General features: G+C 37.9%; 1 protein-coding gene across 1 annotated transcript in view; it reads left to right on the top strand.

Annotated features, from left to right (window-relative positions):
- Nucleotides 1-16,101, top strand: part of EPS8L2 (EPS8 signaling adaptor L2) — a 106,459-nt gene extending 90,358 nt beyond the window's left edge. The window contains exons 16-21 of the mRNA XM_070932698.1: nucleotides 509-620; nucleotides 1,825-1,941; nucleotides 2,841-2,976; nucleotides 4,382-4,565; nucleotides 7,233-7,365; nucleotides 11,688-16,101. Coding sequence (XP_070788799.1) covers nucleotides 509-620; nucleotides 1,825-1,941; nucleotides 2,841-2,976; nucleotides 4,382-4,565; nucleotides 7,233-7,365; nucleotides 11,688-11,759 — 754 coding nt within the window. The 3' untranslated portion in view covers nucleotides 11,760-16,101. The remainder of the gene's footprint in view (nucleotides 1-508; nucleotides 621-1,824; nucleotides 1,942-2,840; nucleotides 2,977-4,381; nucleotides 4,566-7,232; nucleotides 7,366-11,687) is intronic.
- Nucleotides 16,102-16,438: the final 337 nt, after the last annotated feature.

Raw genomic sequence — 16,438 nt, forward strand, 5'->3', positions numbered from 1 at the left:
GGGAATCCAGCTGCTGTCTTCTAATTGTTAACTCTGTTATTTCACATATTTGTATGCTGCCAAATTTCATTCCAACTCTTGGGAGAATTGGGGTTGCAGTTATGATGTTGAAGGTCTGGCTTGCTTACCTTAAGAAAAGTATTTTGTAATATGAACTAAAACTATATTCTGAAGAGTTATTGTTTTAATTACTTTTACAGGCAGAATTTTTTCAGGAACTGTAGCATATGAGCTTAAAAAAACTGGAAAAATGTACTGGTGTATCATTTAACATGTTTTAAATTAGGCCATAAGTTATTCTGACTAGTCATGGAGGCCTGTGATAATGCTATTATATCTTTTTTGAAAAAAAAATCAGAAGGCATTAGAATCGTCTTCAACTAGCCAATTTTGATAAAAATTTGAATTAAATTCTAACTAGAGATTTGTTAATTGACAAACATGCTACCAATGTTTTTTTGCCATAATAGACTAATCTGGCTCTCCCCCTACATTATCTTTCTTGCAGGAATTTTGAGGCACAGGGTATGGCTCCGTCAAAGAGATATGCCAAAATTCTTTATGATTTTACTGCTCGAAATGCAACTGAACTGTCAGTGCTGAAAGATGAAATTCTGGAGGTAAAAGGATGAATCCAAGATCCTTGCAAATAACTGGAAAAGGGAAGTGGGAGGCGGGCATGATCACACGAGCTTTGAATGGATCCTTCAATCCACCACACACAATATTCCATGTGAGATTTTTTTCAGGGCAGGTGGGAGAGAGAAGGAAATCTGCACTTTAATACTCTGCAGCACTAACTTTCTCCCATGGAGAAGGCACTTATCTATGGGAGGGTCTATGACAATTCTCCATGGCCAACTCATCACGGCCAACTTGTCATGGTGAACTCACTGTGGGACAAGAGTTACACTAATATCAAAGAAATAGTGGAATAGAATCATTAAAGAAAGGATGCAAAAGGGAGGGACAGAATGAAATGTGAATGGCAAAAATTAAAATATTTTTTACTTATTTTAAATAATTAAATAGAATTATTAAATTGTCCCGCTGCGAGTTGTCCTGCAGCGAGTTGGCCGTGGTGAATTGGCCGCGGCAAATTGGCCCATTCCACTATTAAGCTTTCGAACTCACTAGTCATTCTTAAAGCTGAATGGGCAGGAGGGCACTGGACATTAGGGAAAGAAGATTAAAAAGCAGATAGGATGGAAATTCACTTATTTACTAGTAAGATTTTTCTGTAAATTATTTGAAAGTGATAATATATTCTCAGGGGGGGAAAAACATTCCAGGGTATTTACAGAATAGAAATAACTATGTGCTCAAGAATGTAAAGAGTGACATCAGTTTAATTGTGCAAGGAATATACAGGTAGTTTTTGAATTACACCCAGAATTTCCATTGGTAAGTAAAGGGGGTGCTAAGTGAATTGTGCTTGATTTTATAGTCTTTTTTTGCTATGATTGTTAAGTGCGTAACTGCAGTTAAGTGAATCATACGGTTGTTAAGCAAATCCAGCCTTCCCTATTGATTCTGTTTGTCAGAAGCCAGCTGGGAAGGTCACAAATGATGATCACATGATGCTGAAAACATCATAAATGCATGCTGATTGCCAGGTTTGTGACTGGGGATCCTACAATGGCTATAAGTGTAAGGACGTAGTCCTAAAACACTTTTTTCAGTGCTATTGTAACTTCAAACAGTCACTAATGAATGGTTGTTAAATCAAGGACTACCTGGAAAGTAAAGATTCCAGAGGAAGATGTTTAAACAAATCATAGAACGTAACCTTTTCTAGCAGATAAATTGTTTTTTTATTCACAGGTGTTGGAAGATAACAAACAATGGTGGAAGCTGAAAAACCGAAGTGGACAGGCTGGTTATGTTCCATATAATATTTTAGATCTGGTGACTTCGGAGGATTTTGCCGCAATGGAGCAGGTCTGATTTAGTTCTTAAATTAATATCGTAATTCTTTAAATTAAACACAAAATCGCATAGGTTACTTTGATAGATATGCTTCCCTAAATGATTCTGGCTATTAATTTTTCTTAACTATAAGGAAATCATATTTTAGTCTCACACACACACACACACACACACACACACACACACACACACACACACATACAGAGCTTTAAAATTCTCTTTAATAATTCTCTTTATTAAAACAACAGTGGAAATGACATAGATATGTATCTTCCTCCTTTCTCCTCAAAGCAATTCTGTGAGGTACAATAGACAAAATACTCATTGACCCTAAATTGACTTCTAACCATATGCCAGATTCAATTCCTGGTGAACGTATGAACAATCACTTCTATATTTTTTTACAAAAGTAGTTTAAAAGGATAAAAATTTTTCTAAAGAATTAGGGTGCAACCTGGGCACAAAAATCATGAGTTTTCTGTAATAATGATGCAAACTATTAATTCATTAAATAAATGAATCATATTTATATAGCCACCCATCTCACAAATACTGAAAGAAGTATTCATTTCTGTGGACGGCTTTAATAATACATTTCCATAGAGAATCAAAATCTCTGTTCTGTTATTCATAGAAATATCTGTCTATATAGATATATATTAATGTCCATCATAATGTTCCAGCATGTCAGTATCTCAAATGCCAGTAAAAGCAGATGTCCTAAGCAGCTAAAGGTTGAAATTATCTCTTAATAATGTCAGATCAATGGTTGGAATTTTATAACTGGACAAAACAATAAACCAAGGATTTACATCAGTTAAATGATTATACTTTCTTATCAAGCAATAAGGAATGAAAGATAATAGAAATATGATTGAATAACTTGAAAACAATCATTGGACATTTTGTAGAGTAATCAGAAATACCGAGACTTGAGTCCACGAGCATCTGGATCTTCCAGTCCTTCCCATAAATTACCTCCTAGCTATGCTGGCGACAAATGGGGAAGTGAAATGGCAGCCCACAGTTCTTCAGAAGCCAAAGGACGTAAGTACCCATGTAATCTGAACCAATATATTTCATATTTTAAAAGAAATTTACATTATTAATACTGGCCAAAATATTCTGATCTTTCAACTCAGATCAGTGAGTTGACTTGGAGGTCTTCAAGTCCAAAACCCTGCTTAGGCAGGAAACCCTATACCATTTCAGACAAATGGTTGTCCAATCTCTCCTTAAAAACTTCCAGTGCTGGAGCATTCACAACTTCTGGAGGCAACTTGTTCCACTGATTAGCATCTCCTTGGCAACTCCCCTCAGTCTCTGGCCAGCAACTGTTGAGATGACCATCCTACAGGATGGTCTGTTGTCTGGTCTGACATTCCAGACTCCCCCCCGCAATTTGAGAAATGGAAAGATGGCTGTAACAGGCCTGAACCATTTTGAAGTTGACAATAGCTGCTTGTCCCCAAGGTAAGAAGGGCAGTTCATCTGTTTGTCTCCCGTATTTTAATGTTCTCAATAGTAGGTGTGCAAATTTAACGCATGTGGAATACAATTCAATGTACTGATTTTAGATTCAGTGGTTGAGAATTAATTTTAAAGGCTTCAGGGCAAATGCAACTTGCATGGAAGAGACTTAAGAGCACACTTCTCTTTGAAAGAAAATTTTGGGCTGTGCTCTCAAATTACGACCACAGCTGAGCCCAAAATTCATTGTTGCTAACTGAGAGTTTTCACCATTTTATGGTGCCACAGTTCTTAAGTGAATCACTGCAGCTGTTAAGGCAGTAACATGGTTGTTAAATGAATTTGGCTCCCCATTCACTTTGCTGACTAGAAAGTCGCAAAAGGTGATCATGGGCCCCCAGGACAGTGAAACTGACATAAATAAATGCAAGTTGCCAGGAGTCTGAGTTTTGATCAAATGACCCTGGCAATGCTACAATGGTCAAAATAGCAAAAGCAATAGCACTTAGACTTATATACCACTTCACAGTGCTTTACTGCCCTCTGTAAGCGGTTTAGAGAGTCAGCATATTGACCCCAGAAATCTGGGTCCTCATTTTACCGACATCGGAAGAATGGAAGGCTGAGTCAACCTTGAGCCTGGTAAGATTCGAACTGCCAAATTGCAGGCAGCCAGCAGCTAGCAGAAGTAGCCTGCAGTACTGCATTCTAACCACTGCGCCACCGCAGCTCATAAGACTGAAAAACATAAGTCACTTTTTTCAGTGCCATTGTAACTGTAAATAGTTACTAAATGAATGGTTGTAAATCGAAGACTACTTGTACCTGGAAACAGACATCTTTAAACGTGCTTTTATATGCAGCTTAAATATAATCAAATAAATGAGGAAGAGACTTTCTGCAACAAAACATGCTTTAAAAGATTGATAGGCCTGATGTCTCTTCTGAACTTGGATAATTTTTCTTTGATTTCTTTTTTTAGAATTGATCCATCATATGGACGAGGTCAATGATGAATTGCTGAAAAAGATCACAAATATCAAAATCCAGCAACCTCAAAGGAATTTTAGAGTAGAGAAGACCCAGCAGGTTCACGTGCCCTTAACCTTTGAATCCAATGCTGGGGAAGTCAGAGTTTGGCTGGAAGCAAATTCATTCAGCAAAGGGTAAGTGGCTCTTCTCCTGTTTCTGTGCCTCCCCAGATCTTTTCTTTTTTTATTTCTTGCAATTCTCCCTTCCCTTCCCTACAACTGCTAAGGATAATGGCAGTAAGTCTAATGCATCTATAGGGCAACAGATTCATTTTTGTTTCTGATAATGTGAAGTGATTGGGATAGCAGGATTTTAAAAAAAGGTTTCTTAACAATTAGGTTTCTTGCAGAATAGGGAACAGGAGAAAATGCACAAGAACATCTTTGCATTCCATACTATACGTCCCTCAAATCTTTGATAACTTTTGAATTTAAAAGATCAAAATTTAAATATCATCTACATTTTTAACAGGGTCAGTAAAACGCCATAGCAATGAGCCAGCATCCTCTCAGATTCTTTAAAATCAAGAGGTGGGGAAGGAGAAGGGGGGAAAAAATCCCCCAAATCATGATGGTTTGCCACAAGGTACACAAGGTACAAGATTACACTTAGCATCATCCTGGGATGATGAAACTCTGATTGAGTCCCCAATAAATCTCAGCTGTCAGTAAGATCTTGCCTTCAGGTGACACAGAAATGTACTTGGATTGAAACAGTACAGAAATGAAGCCTTTCCCTACTTTATCCCCTTTTAGCCTGTTATCTCCAGAAAATAGAAAAGTTTGCACACATGCTGATCTGACCTTTTACTTAGTAGTTGGTGCTAATAATGATATTGCAGAACTGGATTTTGGATCTGTTCTTCTCATGGAGCAGCTTGGCTGCCTTTGTTTCTAATTCAGAGGAAGCACATTTCATTTGTACACACTAGGCAAAAGTTGCACTTAATGCAGCGCAGAGCTACCCACAGATCTTTTAACATGTGTCTTGATGCAACAGTGATATAGATCTGAAAATTACCATATTGAAGATGAAATTGTTGTATTTGGCAGCTACCATAGTTGAATGTTTCTCAAAGATGAGGAAATGGATGGGTGGTATGTGTCCTATTAAAAAGAATGCTTGTGAAAAAAAAGTGACAATAGCTGTGCGAAGTGTGTGTTTCTGCTTTTTTGTATGACAGTGAAGTTTGGATATGTCACAAGAAATATAAAAATAAGTTGAATGTGGTGAGATGGAATGTGTGTGTTAAAACAAGTGATGGGCTGAAGATTATATGGAATTTAATGAATGTGGATGGAATACAAAATTAATGACTGGCATGAAGTAAGTACATGGTGATTTGATCTAGATAGTATAATCTAGGTTCAAATTACGATGCCAATACAGTATATGAAGGAAGAGTAATTGGATTGAGAGGAAGAGGAAGGCTGAGAAAGTTGATGTGATCCTGAAAGAGGTGAGAAATTTTAAAAAAACGAAAAGCAGTGTAGGAAGCCTGTAGTAGGTTTGTAAGGACTGGATGATAAAGAGAGGTAGGGTGAAGGGTGTTAGTGTAATTTTAGTTGTATTTCCTTTCCTTTTTTTTTTTTTTTTTAATCTCATGACTTTTTCTGAGGTGCTTGCTAGTTCTTACTCCTTTTCTGTGCTCTGCATAATATTGCTTACCCTCAAAGGAACTAGCACATATACATACATTAATCAGTGTTTAAAGATTACCCTCCTCAGAAAGATGTTAAGGAATAATTGTAGAGAGACATCTGCAGATGCAAATCAAGTTTTTTCTAAAAATAAACTGTTACTGCTGCTGAACACATGCATTACCATCTTCTTCAGTTTCAAGGGAACTTTCTTCTGTGAAGGGTATTATATAAATATACTTTCGATTTAGAACAGCCAAAATAATCTCTACTTACATTTGGATGTTCTACTGATTAGTGCAGGATTTCCAGCAAATCATAATGTAAAAACTATCCGCAGATCACTAAGGGATAGTTTTATTATGCTTAGTTCTATTCTAGCTAAAAAGGAGAGGCACTGCCTTTGTATATCAGGATGTTTTGTTATCCCCATAACTGCTTTTTTTTTTTTTTAAATTTGATTTATATGCCGCCCTTCTCCGGAGACTCAGGGCGGCTTACAATGCGTTAAGCAATAGCCTTCATCCTTTTGTATATTTTATACAAAGTCAGCTTATTGCCCCCACAACTGGGTCCTCAATTTACCTACCTTAGAAAGGATGGAAGGCTGAGTCAACCTTGAGCCTTGGCGAGATTCGAACCTGCAGTAATTGCAGGCAGCTGGTCTTAATAACCAGCTTAATAACAGGGTGCCTTAGACCACTGTACTACCAAGGCTTCTAGATTACAGTTTACATAACTATGACAGTGATGACTAGGACTTTGAGTAGTTTGCCCACTACTTATGTATGTCAGTAAAGGATCTTTTTATTTGCTCAGAATGGCACAGGAGAAGAGGCAAAAACAGCTTGGTCTGAAAGAGGTTTAAAAAAATGTATTACCATAGTTTAGTTTTAGTTTACTTTAGTTCAGTTCATTTTTAAGAAACTGGTCCACTTTTCAAATTTCTTATACTTCATGAAGACTGAATGCAGACCTTTCTCAGAGAAGAGATCATAGCATGGTTTCAGAAACCTTTGGAACAGATGTCAAGGATACAGAATTAATTATAAATCTTCCATAAATTTAGGACAAACTATTTGGCCTATGAAAAGTGTTGAATGTCTGGGGCCTTGTACATCTTTCAATAATGCTTTTTTTCCCTTAACATGTTTTTTTTAGAACCGTGGACCATCTTGGCATACTGACAGGAGCACAGCTTTTCTCCTTGAACAAAGAAGAATTGAAAAAAGTATGCGGAGAAGAAGGCGCCCGGGTATTTAGCAAAATCACAGTGCAAAGATCTATTCTAGAGGTAAGGTTCCTAAAATAGCAACCCTTTGATGATCACATCCATAATTTAAAGGATGGGTAGTGACATTGTTAACTCAGTCCACAATCTTTTAAGACTGTTAATACTTTGAGGGCAATCTCAAAATCCTGGGAAGATGTTGATGCTTTAAAGCATTACAGATAAACTAGCAGACTTTAAAAGTAAAAGTTCCCCTCGCACATATGTGCTAGTCGTTCTCGACTCTAGGGGGTGGTGCTCATCTCCGTTTCAAAGCCGAAGAGCCAGTGCTATCCGAAGATGTCTCCGTGGTCATGTGGCTGGCATGACTAAACGCCAAAGGCACATGGAACGCTGTTACCTTCCCACCAAAGATCGTCCCTATTTTTCTACTTGCATTTTTTACGTGCTTTCGAACTGCTAGGTTGGCAGAAGCTGGGACAAGTAACGGGAGCTCACCCCGTTACGCAGCACTAGGGATTTGAACCGCTGAACTGCCGACCTTTCGATCGACAATCTCAGCATCTTAGCCACTGAGCCACCGCATCCCCCTTTAAAGCAGACTTTATTGTTGTGCTAATAAGGTAGTTCAGTAGTTCTCAACTTGTGGATTCACGATGTTGTCACAGGGGATCTGAGAAGGCTTGAAGAAATGCTATGATTTAAAACTTGAGTTAAGTCTTCGGGGTCCATGGCCACCAAAGATATTTAAAGTGGGTCTGTGGTAAATAAAAAGTTGAGAATCATTGAGGTACTTTATGATTCATCTACTTTCAGCTACAACAGAATTTAACTTATAACATTTAAGAGCTGAATGTATCTTCCAAATAAAATGCATTTTTATAGGGTTAATAAAAGTAATTTAACAATAATCCCTACATTTTATTCCGGTCCCCCCCCTCTTTTTTTTAACTTTAGGCCTTTTGTCTATGCCACTTTGAAAGCTGCTCTGGACCTTTGTGATCCTATGATCTTAACAATGTCCAATAGCAAAGCCAATTATTTCCAGCTCAGATGCTTAAAATCACAGTCATTTTCTTCAAATTAATCGTTACACACCACTATTCCTGGGAAATTAATTGCTTTAACATGAATCAGATGAGAGTATTTTGATATCTAAGTGTCTCCTTCCAAGCCTTGATAATCTGGAACAAATAAGGGTTAACCTGCCCCCAGCCCCAAAAGTTTTCAAATACCATCCTCCATTTTGCCAATTATAAAGATAATATGCATGTTTAGTGCCGTTAAAAGTTTCAGTTATATGATGCATGGATGTTACTATTTTGTACCAGCTCTATTAAGATAATCGAATTCAAATTTCTAAGGGCTTTGCTTCAAGTAACTCATTGTTTTATCTTACTCTCTGTTGAGACTGGAATTTGAGGTAATTTCTTTGGAGACCAAATGAAATCATTGGTTGAAGTTTTAGACCCATTTACATTCTTTGATAGTACCCCCGTCTTTCTGATTTTTCAGGATAATTGCATGTTTACATGAAAGGCAGGAATTGCAGTCTATCAGCTCTTTATTGACTTTGTTTGGTTGGATCTTGGTGTTGTGGCCCCGCCCTCTGAGCCTGTCCCATCGGAGGAAGAAAGCTCCGAGCATGAGGAAGAGGAGTCAGCCAGGCCTCCCTCTCCAGGCCCCTCCCCTCTGGCATTGTTTCAAGTGCCGGCTGAGGGAGAGGAAACAGCTGATTCGAGTCAAAGTGATAATGAAACATCATTCCTGGACGCACGCCTCCGAAGGCGTGATAAACGTTTGCAGCAGCTTGGGAGGCGTGCTAGGGATTAGAACTGAGTCACTGGACCACACCCCAGAGACTATATAATAGAGGGTAGTGGTCAAAGGATCCTTGTGACGAACAAAGCAAAACCTTGGAGTCACTAAAGCCTCGTCCGGAACTGCTGGGAGGAATATTATTTCTGTTTGGACTTTCTTGAACGTTCGTATCTTATCTGTCTGTTTGTGAAAATAAAGACCCTTGGCAGACGGTGTGTCTATCGCTGCCAAGTCGGAGATAAGACCTGGGTGCGTTCCAAAGTGTTTCCTTAACCCTCGACTGGCTGTGTGGGTGTGTGTGTGGGTACGGGGACAGATCACTTGGTTGGAATTGAAACAGCCTGAACAGTGTCATTTTAATTTACAGGATTAAACCAATCTTCCAACAATGTATAATGCAGGCTTGTATCAGTTTCTGTCCTCTTACACTAAAACGATTGCCTGGCCCACAAAAGATCCCTTACCGCTGCCTAAAATTGCCACTTTCCTGCAAAAACAACTTTGTCCAAGTTCAAGTAACTGTGAGAGGGATCTTGGAGTCCTAGTGGACAACCATTTAAATATGAGCCAGCAATGTGCAGCAGCTGCCAAAAAAGCCAATACAGTTCTAGGCTGCATAAATAAAGGCAGGAGTGAAATGTTACCGATTCGCTCCAGTTCGGGCGAACCAGTAGTGATAAAAGTTAACGGTTCGGTCGAACCAGTAGTTAAAAAAAGCTGTTGGTTCCTCCGAACCGGTATTTCCGATGTTTATCTGTGCCATACGGTTTAGCTTTGCTAGCAAGCAGAAAATCCTGTTTTCTAGAGAAGCTAAATCTCGCGGCACAGTTGATCCCACCCTCGCTGTTCTACTTACCTTCCCAAGCCTCCTTTTGGCGTGTATTGCACATGCGCATACGCAGTACACACTAAAAGGAGGCTTGGGAAGGTAAGTAGAACAGCGAGGGGGGATCAGCTGTGCCACACAGTTTAGCTTTGCTAGAAAGCAGGAAATCCTGCTTTGTGCATGCAGCGTGCGTTTGGTGCACACTGCGCATGCGCATGCTGCACACATTTGGTGCACACTGCACATGCGCACACAGTGCATGTTTGATGTACATGTGCGTGTGCAACACACGCTTGGCGCACAGCACGCATGCACAGCCAGCAAACTGGTAGCAAACCGGTTCAGATTTCACCACTGAACAGAGGGATAGAATCAAGATCACATGAAGTGTTAATACCACTTTATAATGCCTTGGTAAGGCCAGACTTGGAATACTGCATTCAGTTTTGGTCGCCACGATGTAAAAATGATGTGGAGACTCTAGAAAGAGTGCAGTGAAGAGCAACAAAGATGATTAGGGGATTCAAGGATAATTATAAAGAACGGTTGCAGGAACTGGGTATGTCTAGTTTAATGAAGAGAAGGACTAGGGGAGACATGATAGCAGTGTTCCGATATCTCAGGGGTTGCCACAAAGAAGAGAGAATCAAGCTATTCTCCAAAGCACCTGAGGGTAGAACAGGAAGCAATGGGTGGAAACTAATCAAGGAAAGAAGCAACTTAGAACTAAGGAGAAATTTCCTGACACAACAATTAATCAGTGGAACAACTTGCCTCCAGAAGTTACGAATTCTCCAACACTGGAAGTTTTTAAGAAGATGTTGGATAATCATTTGTCTGAAGTGGTGTAGGGTATCCTGCCTAGGCAGGGGGTTGGACTAGAAGACCTCCAAGGTCCCTTCCAACTCTGTTATTCTATTCTATTCTAAACAATTTTATACCATATATCTCCTTGCAATTCCCTTTTATATGACATAGTGCTGAATTAAAAGCACCTCTCTTAACTACAAACATGCCTAATCAAAGGGGGAAATTATTTTCCTCATTTTAGCTCATAGATTACAAAATTTGTCCAGATGGGCTGCTAAATTTATTGCAGTAGTTATTTCTGCTAGCTATTTCATTGTCTAGTGAGCCTGATAATTTATTTTCTCTCCAAGGATATTTGCATTTTATGTCTATTTTAAATCTGAATTGTTAACTTTCTATATGTGCATCTCTTATAGTTCATATGTTTTTGTCATGTATTGTAAAATCAGTAAAAAAAAAAAAAGATTTTTTCTATAGTAAAACGGCAGATTTAACTTTAAAGTAATAATGTGGCTTGCACCTTTTTTAGCTCGCTTTAATGGGATCCACTAGGATATTATATATGTGTATACTTCTGGACAAACGCTCACCTTGAATCAAGGTTTTGCAGTGGTTGGCTGCAATGTTTATTTCATTTTTGCAGGAAGAGGAGTAAGGAGAGTGTTTTTTCTGCAGGAACTGCAGCAGCTCAGGACATAGCTTTGAATCTCTGGCAAGTCAGAGCATGACAATAATTCTTTGTTTAAAATTTGAGATTGCTGGAAGAGAAGACAATTGCAGGTCATCTCAAATTGCTTCTGAGAAATCAGAGAGAAGAAACCATAGTAGTGAACTCACTCTTGAAAATGCTAAATTACTAAAGTGATTTGCCTTACATAGGTAATGGGTTTTTTTTAAATAAAATTCATTATCTTTTTTTTCTTAACAGAAAAATAGAGAGAAATCAGAACTTGAGGAAATCATGCAGCGACGCCAAGAGAGAATTGATTCTTCTATTTAAGTTATTTTGGTTTATTTCAACTTGTAGTCACATATATTTACTTGCAGAAAAAAGGGAAAAGAGGAAAAATATAAAGGAGTACCTCTTCAAGTGAGACTGTTGGGACTATCAATGTACATTGTCATTCAGACCAACTGTTCCTTCAGCAGTTGACAAAGAGAACACTAAACTCCCTTATTAATTTGACAATGCATTGGGAAAGAAGCTGTAGTATTGAATGAAGTATTATATTTTTATATTGCTATATATTTTATACATGATGTTACGTCTATGATTTCAGAGCATGAGGATGACCAGATTTCTGCTCTAAGCAAAGGTTGAATTGAAGCAAAACAACCCAATCAATCTACGCAGTATGTTTTCTCTGTGGCCTATCAATGCATCCAGAACCAGCTGAAAATACCCTTTGTTATTAGTCAGCAAATCCATGTGCTTTGAAGCCTGCATGCTTCCAAATCTTCTGCTAATTTGGTACAAAACTCAGTGCAACCTGTATCTAGCATGCAGTGGGGAATCTTCTGCATCACCTTTGTTACATATAAAAGCTTAACATTAGCAGGCAAGATCTTTAAGTTGGCCTGCTTTTTTTCCTAGAATTATCCCCCCACCCCCCCACCCCCAGGCTGCTTAAAAAAAATTAACACACAATCAAAAAGGGTCTTGGGGAAAATACTTTGCACTGTAGTAAGTCAGATTCACCCAATGGCAGTTTAATGATTCACTGCTTCATTCATATTGAAAGTGATAGCATTCTTTGCTTGCAAGAACGCATCTCTCCTTTCTTTGCATATGTTTTTCTATAGGCTTTGCACACACATACACACACACATACCACACACCCAAGACTTGAATCAACTTGAATGCTTTGCACTTGCCCAGACTTGACCCCACATACCTCTCTTCTGATCCTGAAGTGAACATGTGAGGCATCCCTGATAATTTCAACAGCAAATCTAAATAGTCACAGTATTCAAATTGTCTTATGAAAAGGAATGTCAAGGCATATAAAAGAGTGCATAATTGAACTGGCCCATAGCCAGGTATATAAAAACTTCTATTTCTTATTTATTAGTATAAGGAGATATCTGGAGTTCTACAGTCCAAGTCTGTACATATATATTCATGTGTTTAGAACCAGAGCCTCATGGGAAGAATCCTCAGACTGCAGCAAGATAGAAAAGAAAACAGCATTTCATTTGGTTTTTCCCCCCCAGACCTTTTCTTTTTCTTTTCCCGTTTTCTTTTGTGCCTATTCTCTTTTAAACCAACAGAAGGAAGTTGTTCTCCACCATCTGCAAAATTGGTGTAGATTAAGATTAAATTTAGGGCAGTGATGGCAAACCTTTTCGGCACCGGTCTGCATGCTCATGCAGGAAAATGGAAGACCAGCTCTTCTAGTTTCTGGCACTGCCGCATACAAAAAGGTCAGCTGATCATTGTGCGCGCATGTGCGCCAGAAATCCAGAAGAGGAACAGGTGACGCGCGTGCCAGGCGACATGCCACTTCGGGCACGCATGCCATAGGTTTGCCATTATGGGTTTAGGGCATGTCAGGCGCCCCCAAAAGGCTACCTATATGTTTTCAGGATATTCCCTGCTTCCATTACCCCCAACGTTGGACTTCAGGTGCTAACTAGCAATTTTTTAACATTTTTACAGAGGTTGGCAAAGAATATTCAAGGTAGATCTCTTCACTCCAGAGGGAAATTGAAGAAGTCTCCCAAATACTCTTCCAAGGGAGAAATCCAAAGAAATACAATCTAGAAATGAATGTGCATTTCTTTCAGGGGTGAAATCTACTTACTGGTTCCCTACTAGTTTGGAAGTGTGTGCTCTGCACACGCATCACATCAAAAACAGGTAACGATACCTGGGTGGGTAGATAGAGCCTTGCGCTGCCGCCGCTACCGGTTCTCCGAACCATGTACCGCTACTGGTTTAGCCGAATCGATCCGAACCAGTAGCATTTCACCCCTGGTTTCTTTGTTTTAATCCATTATCACTAAACTGTATTCAGACCAAGCTTTAGAACGAAGGGCTATAACTATTCTCAGTAACATATGGCAAAAATCTTCAAAGTAAAGGTAGACTGAAATGAAAGCCAAACAAATACATTCACTTTTACTGTTTGGCATGGCTTTAGGATGTTTTTCTTACTTATCCTTTTTATCTTAGGGATAGGACAAATTAGCTCTTTATTTGGGCACTCTTGATTCATAGGAAACTTCAGTATCACCCAATTAATGATAATTAATCAAAATACTAAGAAGAACCCAACATATAATTTCAATCTGATGGGATTCTCAACATTCCAAATGCATTCAAATTATGCAATCTGCTTTAATCTGGGGAAGGATTCCCAATGTATGGTTCATGAAACAGTTTATTTTGATTCCAGGAAATCCTCTAATGAATATAAACTTTCATAAAAACTAAGTTTATGAGCCATATGGAGAGGAAGAAAGTGAAATATGAAATTAGAACATGGCACCTTATGCACTCAAAAGACCATCAATTACACTTTTATAATTATTAAAATCCAGAACATGTGGGTGAAAACTTACATTTGGTGGCTAAGTTTTTAGTAGGTTCATCATACTAAGGTACAGGTGCCACTATGTCTCCTATCTTTTGTAAAGTAAAGCTTTGCTTTGCTTAATTAGGCATAAGCCAAAATCCACAACCAGTCATGATTCTCAGATGCTTTTCTTTTTCTGCCTAAATTATGTAATTGGCTGCTTACATTGCTAGTGGGAAGCTATTTACCCAAAATCAAAGTATGCAATTGAAGTAGGACTGTAGACTTATGAAAATTGCTGTAGTCAATGTTGGTGAACACAAACTCTGTTCAAACTGCAAATCAGTATATAAGATTTTAGCTGCTAAATCTTCATTTACATATATTTTGAATCTGAAAATATATAAATCTTGAAGAAATTGTTAAACATGGACTGTGTCTGGTATATATCATTCCAAAAAAATGTGTATTATTCTGCATGTCTGGAGAAATTTGTGAAACCAAGCCTTTAAAGAAGGCATACTTCGTTGCTTAATGTTCCTCTATCTACTATTATTTGTACATTAGCCAGAATGGTTTATCTGTACATAACTATGTAGACAAAGTTCTTGACAAAGGTGAAACAAAAAGCCTTTGTGGAGATATTGCTAAATACAAATATGCTCACGTTAAGTATTTTAAAGGTAGCGCGCAGAGATAATTTAAATCATACTTTAAAATCAGAAAAATATATATTATATATATGTGAAGCTGACAAATATATAAGTAGTAGCTGATGCACTTATAGACCAAATATAGAGCAGGCAAAATTAACTATCTGCTTATCATATGGAATATTAATAATACGGTAAAGCCAAACAAAGTAATATAGATATTGAGAAGTCCTAATATGAAGATTAAACAATAAATATAAGAAATAAATGGCTATGTTCTGACTTTTAAATGTACATTAATAGCTGTATATTTTAATTCACTAAAGATACATGATTAACACCATTAAGGAACAATTCCAGGAGAGAGGAAGAAATCAAAGTAACAAAACTACTTTTTCCCCTCCTATGTATATGATAGGAGGACTGAAGTGACATCCCATCTTTCATTTGACTTTTTACAACTCTGTAAACTTCTTTTCTCATAATTGAAGTGAAATACATTTCTCTGGCTCTTATTTTCCAATGACATGTCAGAACAGAAGAGGTTTGGATCATCTAAATCCACAGCCTGTCTTGGCATGTTTGACATTTCTCTATCTGAAGGTATTAGAGTATAAATAATTCCATCAGTGACTTTTCTGCAGTAACCACTAGGAAGCTTGGAAGACTGAATTCCCTCCTACTTGGAGCAATCACTTTCCTCTCTGCCATTGGAGGAGGACCGCCAAACACTCTATGGCAGATGTAGTTGCAAGACTCTCCTATATCACATTAATGGACAAGCACAATCCTCATTGCATCACAAGCCCCAGAAAACTGCTGTAGAGAGACTAGTTTCTGTCTTGATTTATTTGGAAGTATTTGAAGCATATCAAATTGAATATATATATACTTATGTCCGAAGATATGCCTAACCAAAGATGCTTTCATTAGTGTTGCTGAATTGTCTGTATGTACTAGAAACGAAATGACAAGTTGGTTGAAAATTAATATTAATTTTAAAATTTATCCTTATGTAAAATATGAATGGAAATTTTAATTCTTTGCTTAACTGTATCTATGCTTCATTTGTCGCACAATTTGCATGATTTCAACCAAAAATGGGAAATTTGAGATTTTTAATATGTGTTCCTCTCTTGCATATTAAAACTATCTACCAGCACTGTTCAAACTGGGGCTGTCTCTTATAACTTAACATTGTAGTTATTCTATATGGAAAGCCTTCTGCATGTATTTGCTTAATATATGGACAAGACCCAGCCCTATTTTCATTCAAGATTAATTATCATATATTGGTAGGAACTGATGTCAAAATGCTTTCTGTATCGGCTGAAAATTCTGAAAGTCATTTAATCTGAAGGGCACCAACATGAAATATGCCATACGTGAGATAAACTACGCAATTGTAGATACTGATAGTTACAAAGAAGTTGAACACTTTCTCACCACTCAACTTTGAGTTTACCTCTAGTTTTTATTCCAAGTCCAAACTTAAAATCTCACAAATG

This window comes from Pituophis catenifer, unplaced genomic scaffold, assembly GCF_029215685.1.
Source record: "Pituophis catenifer annectens isolate HBS135680 unplaced genomic scaffold, rPitCat1.0.hap2 SCAF_1, whole genome shotgun sequence".
Classification (NCBI taxonomy): Eukaryota; Metazoa; Chordata; class Lepidosauria; order Squamata; family Colubridae; genus Pituophis; species Pituophis catenifer.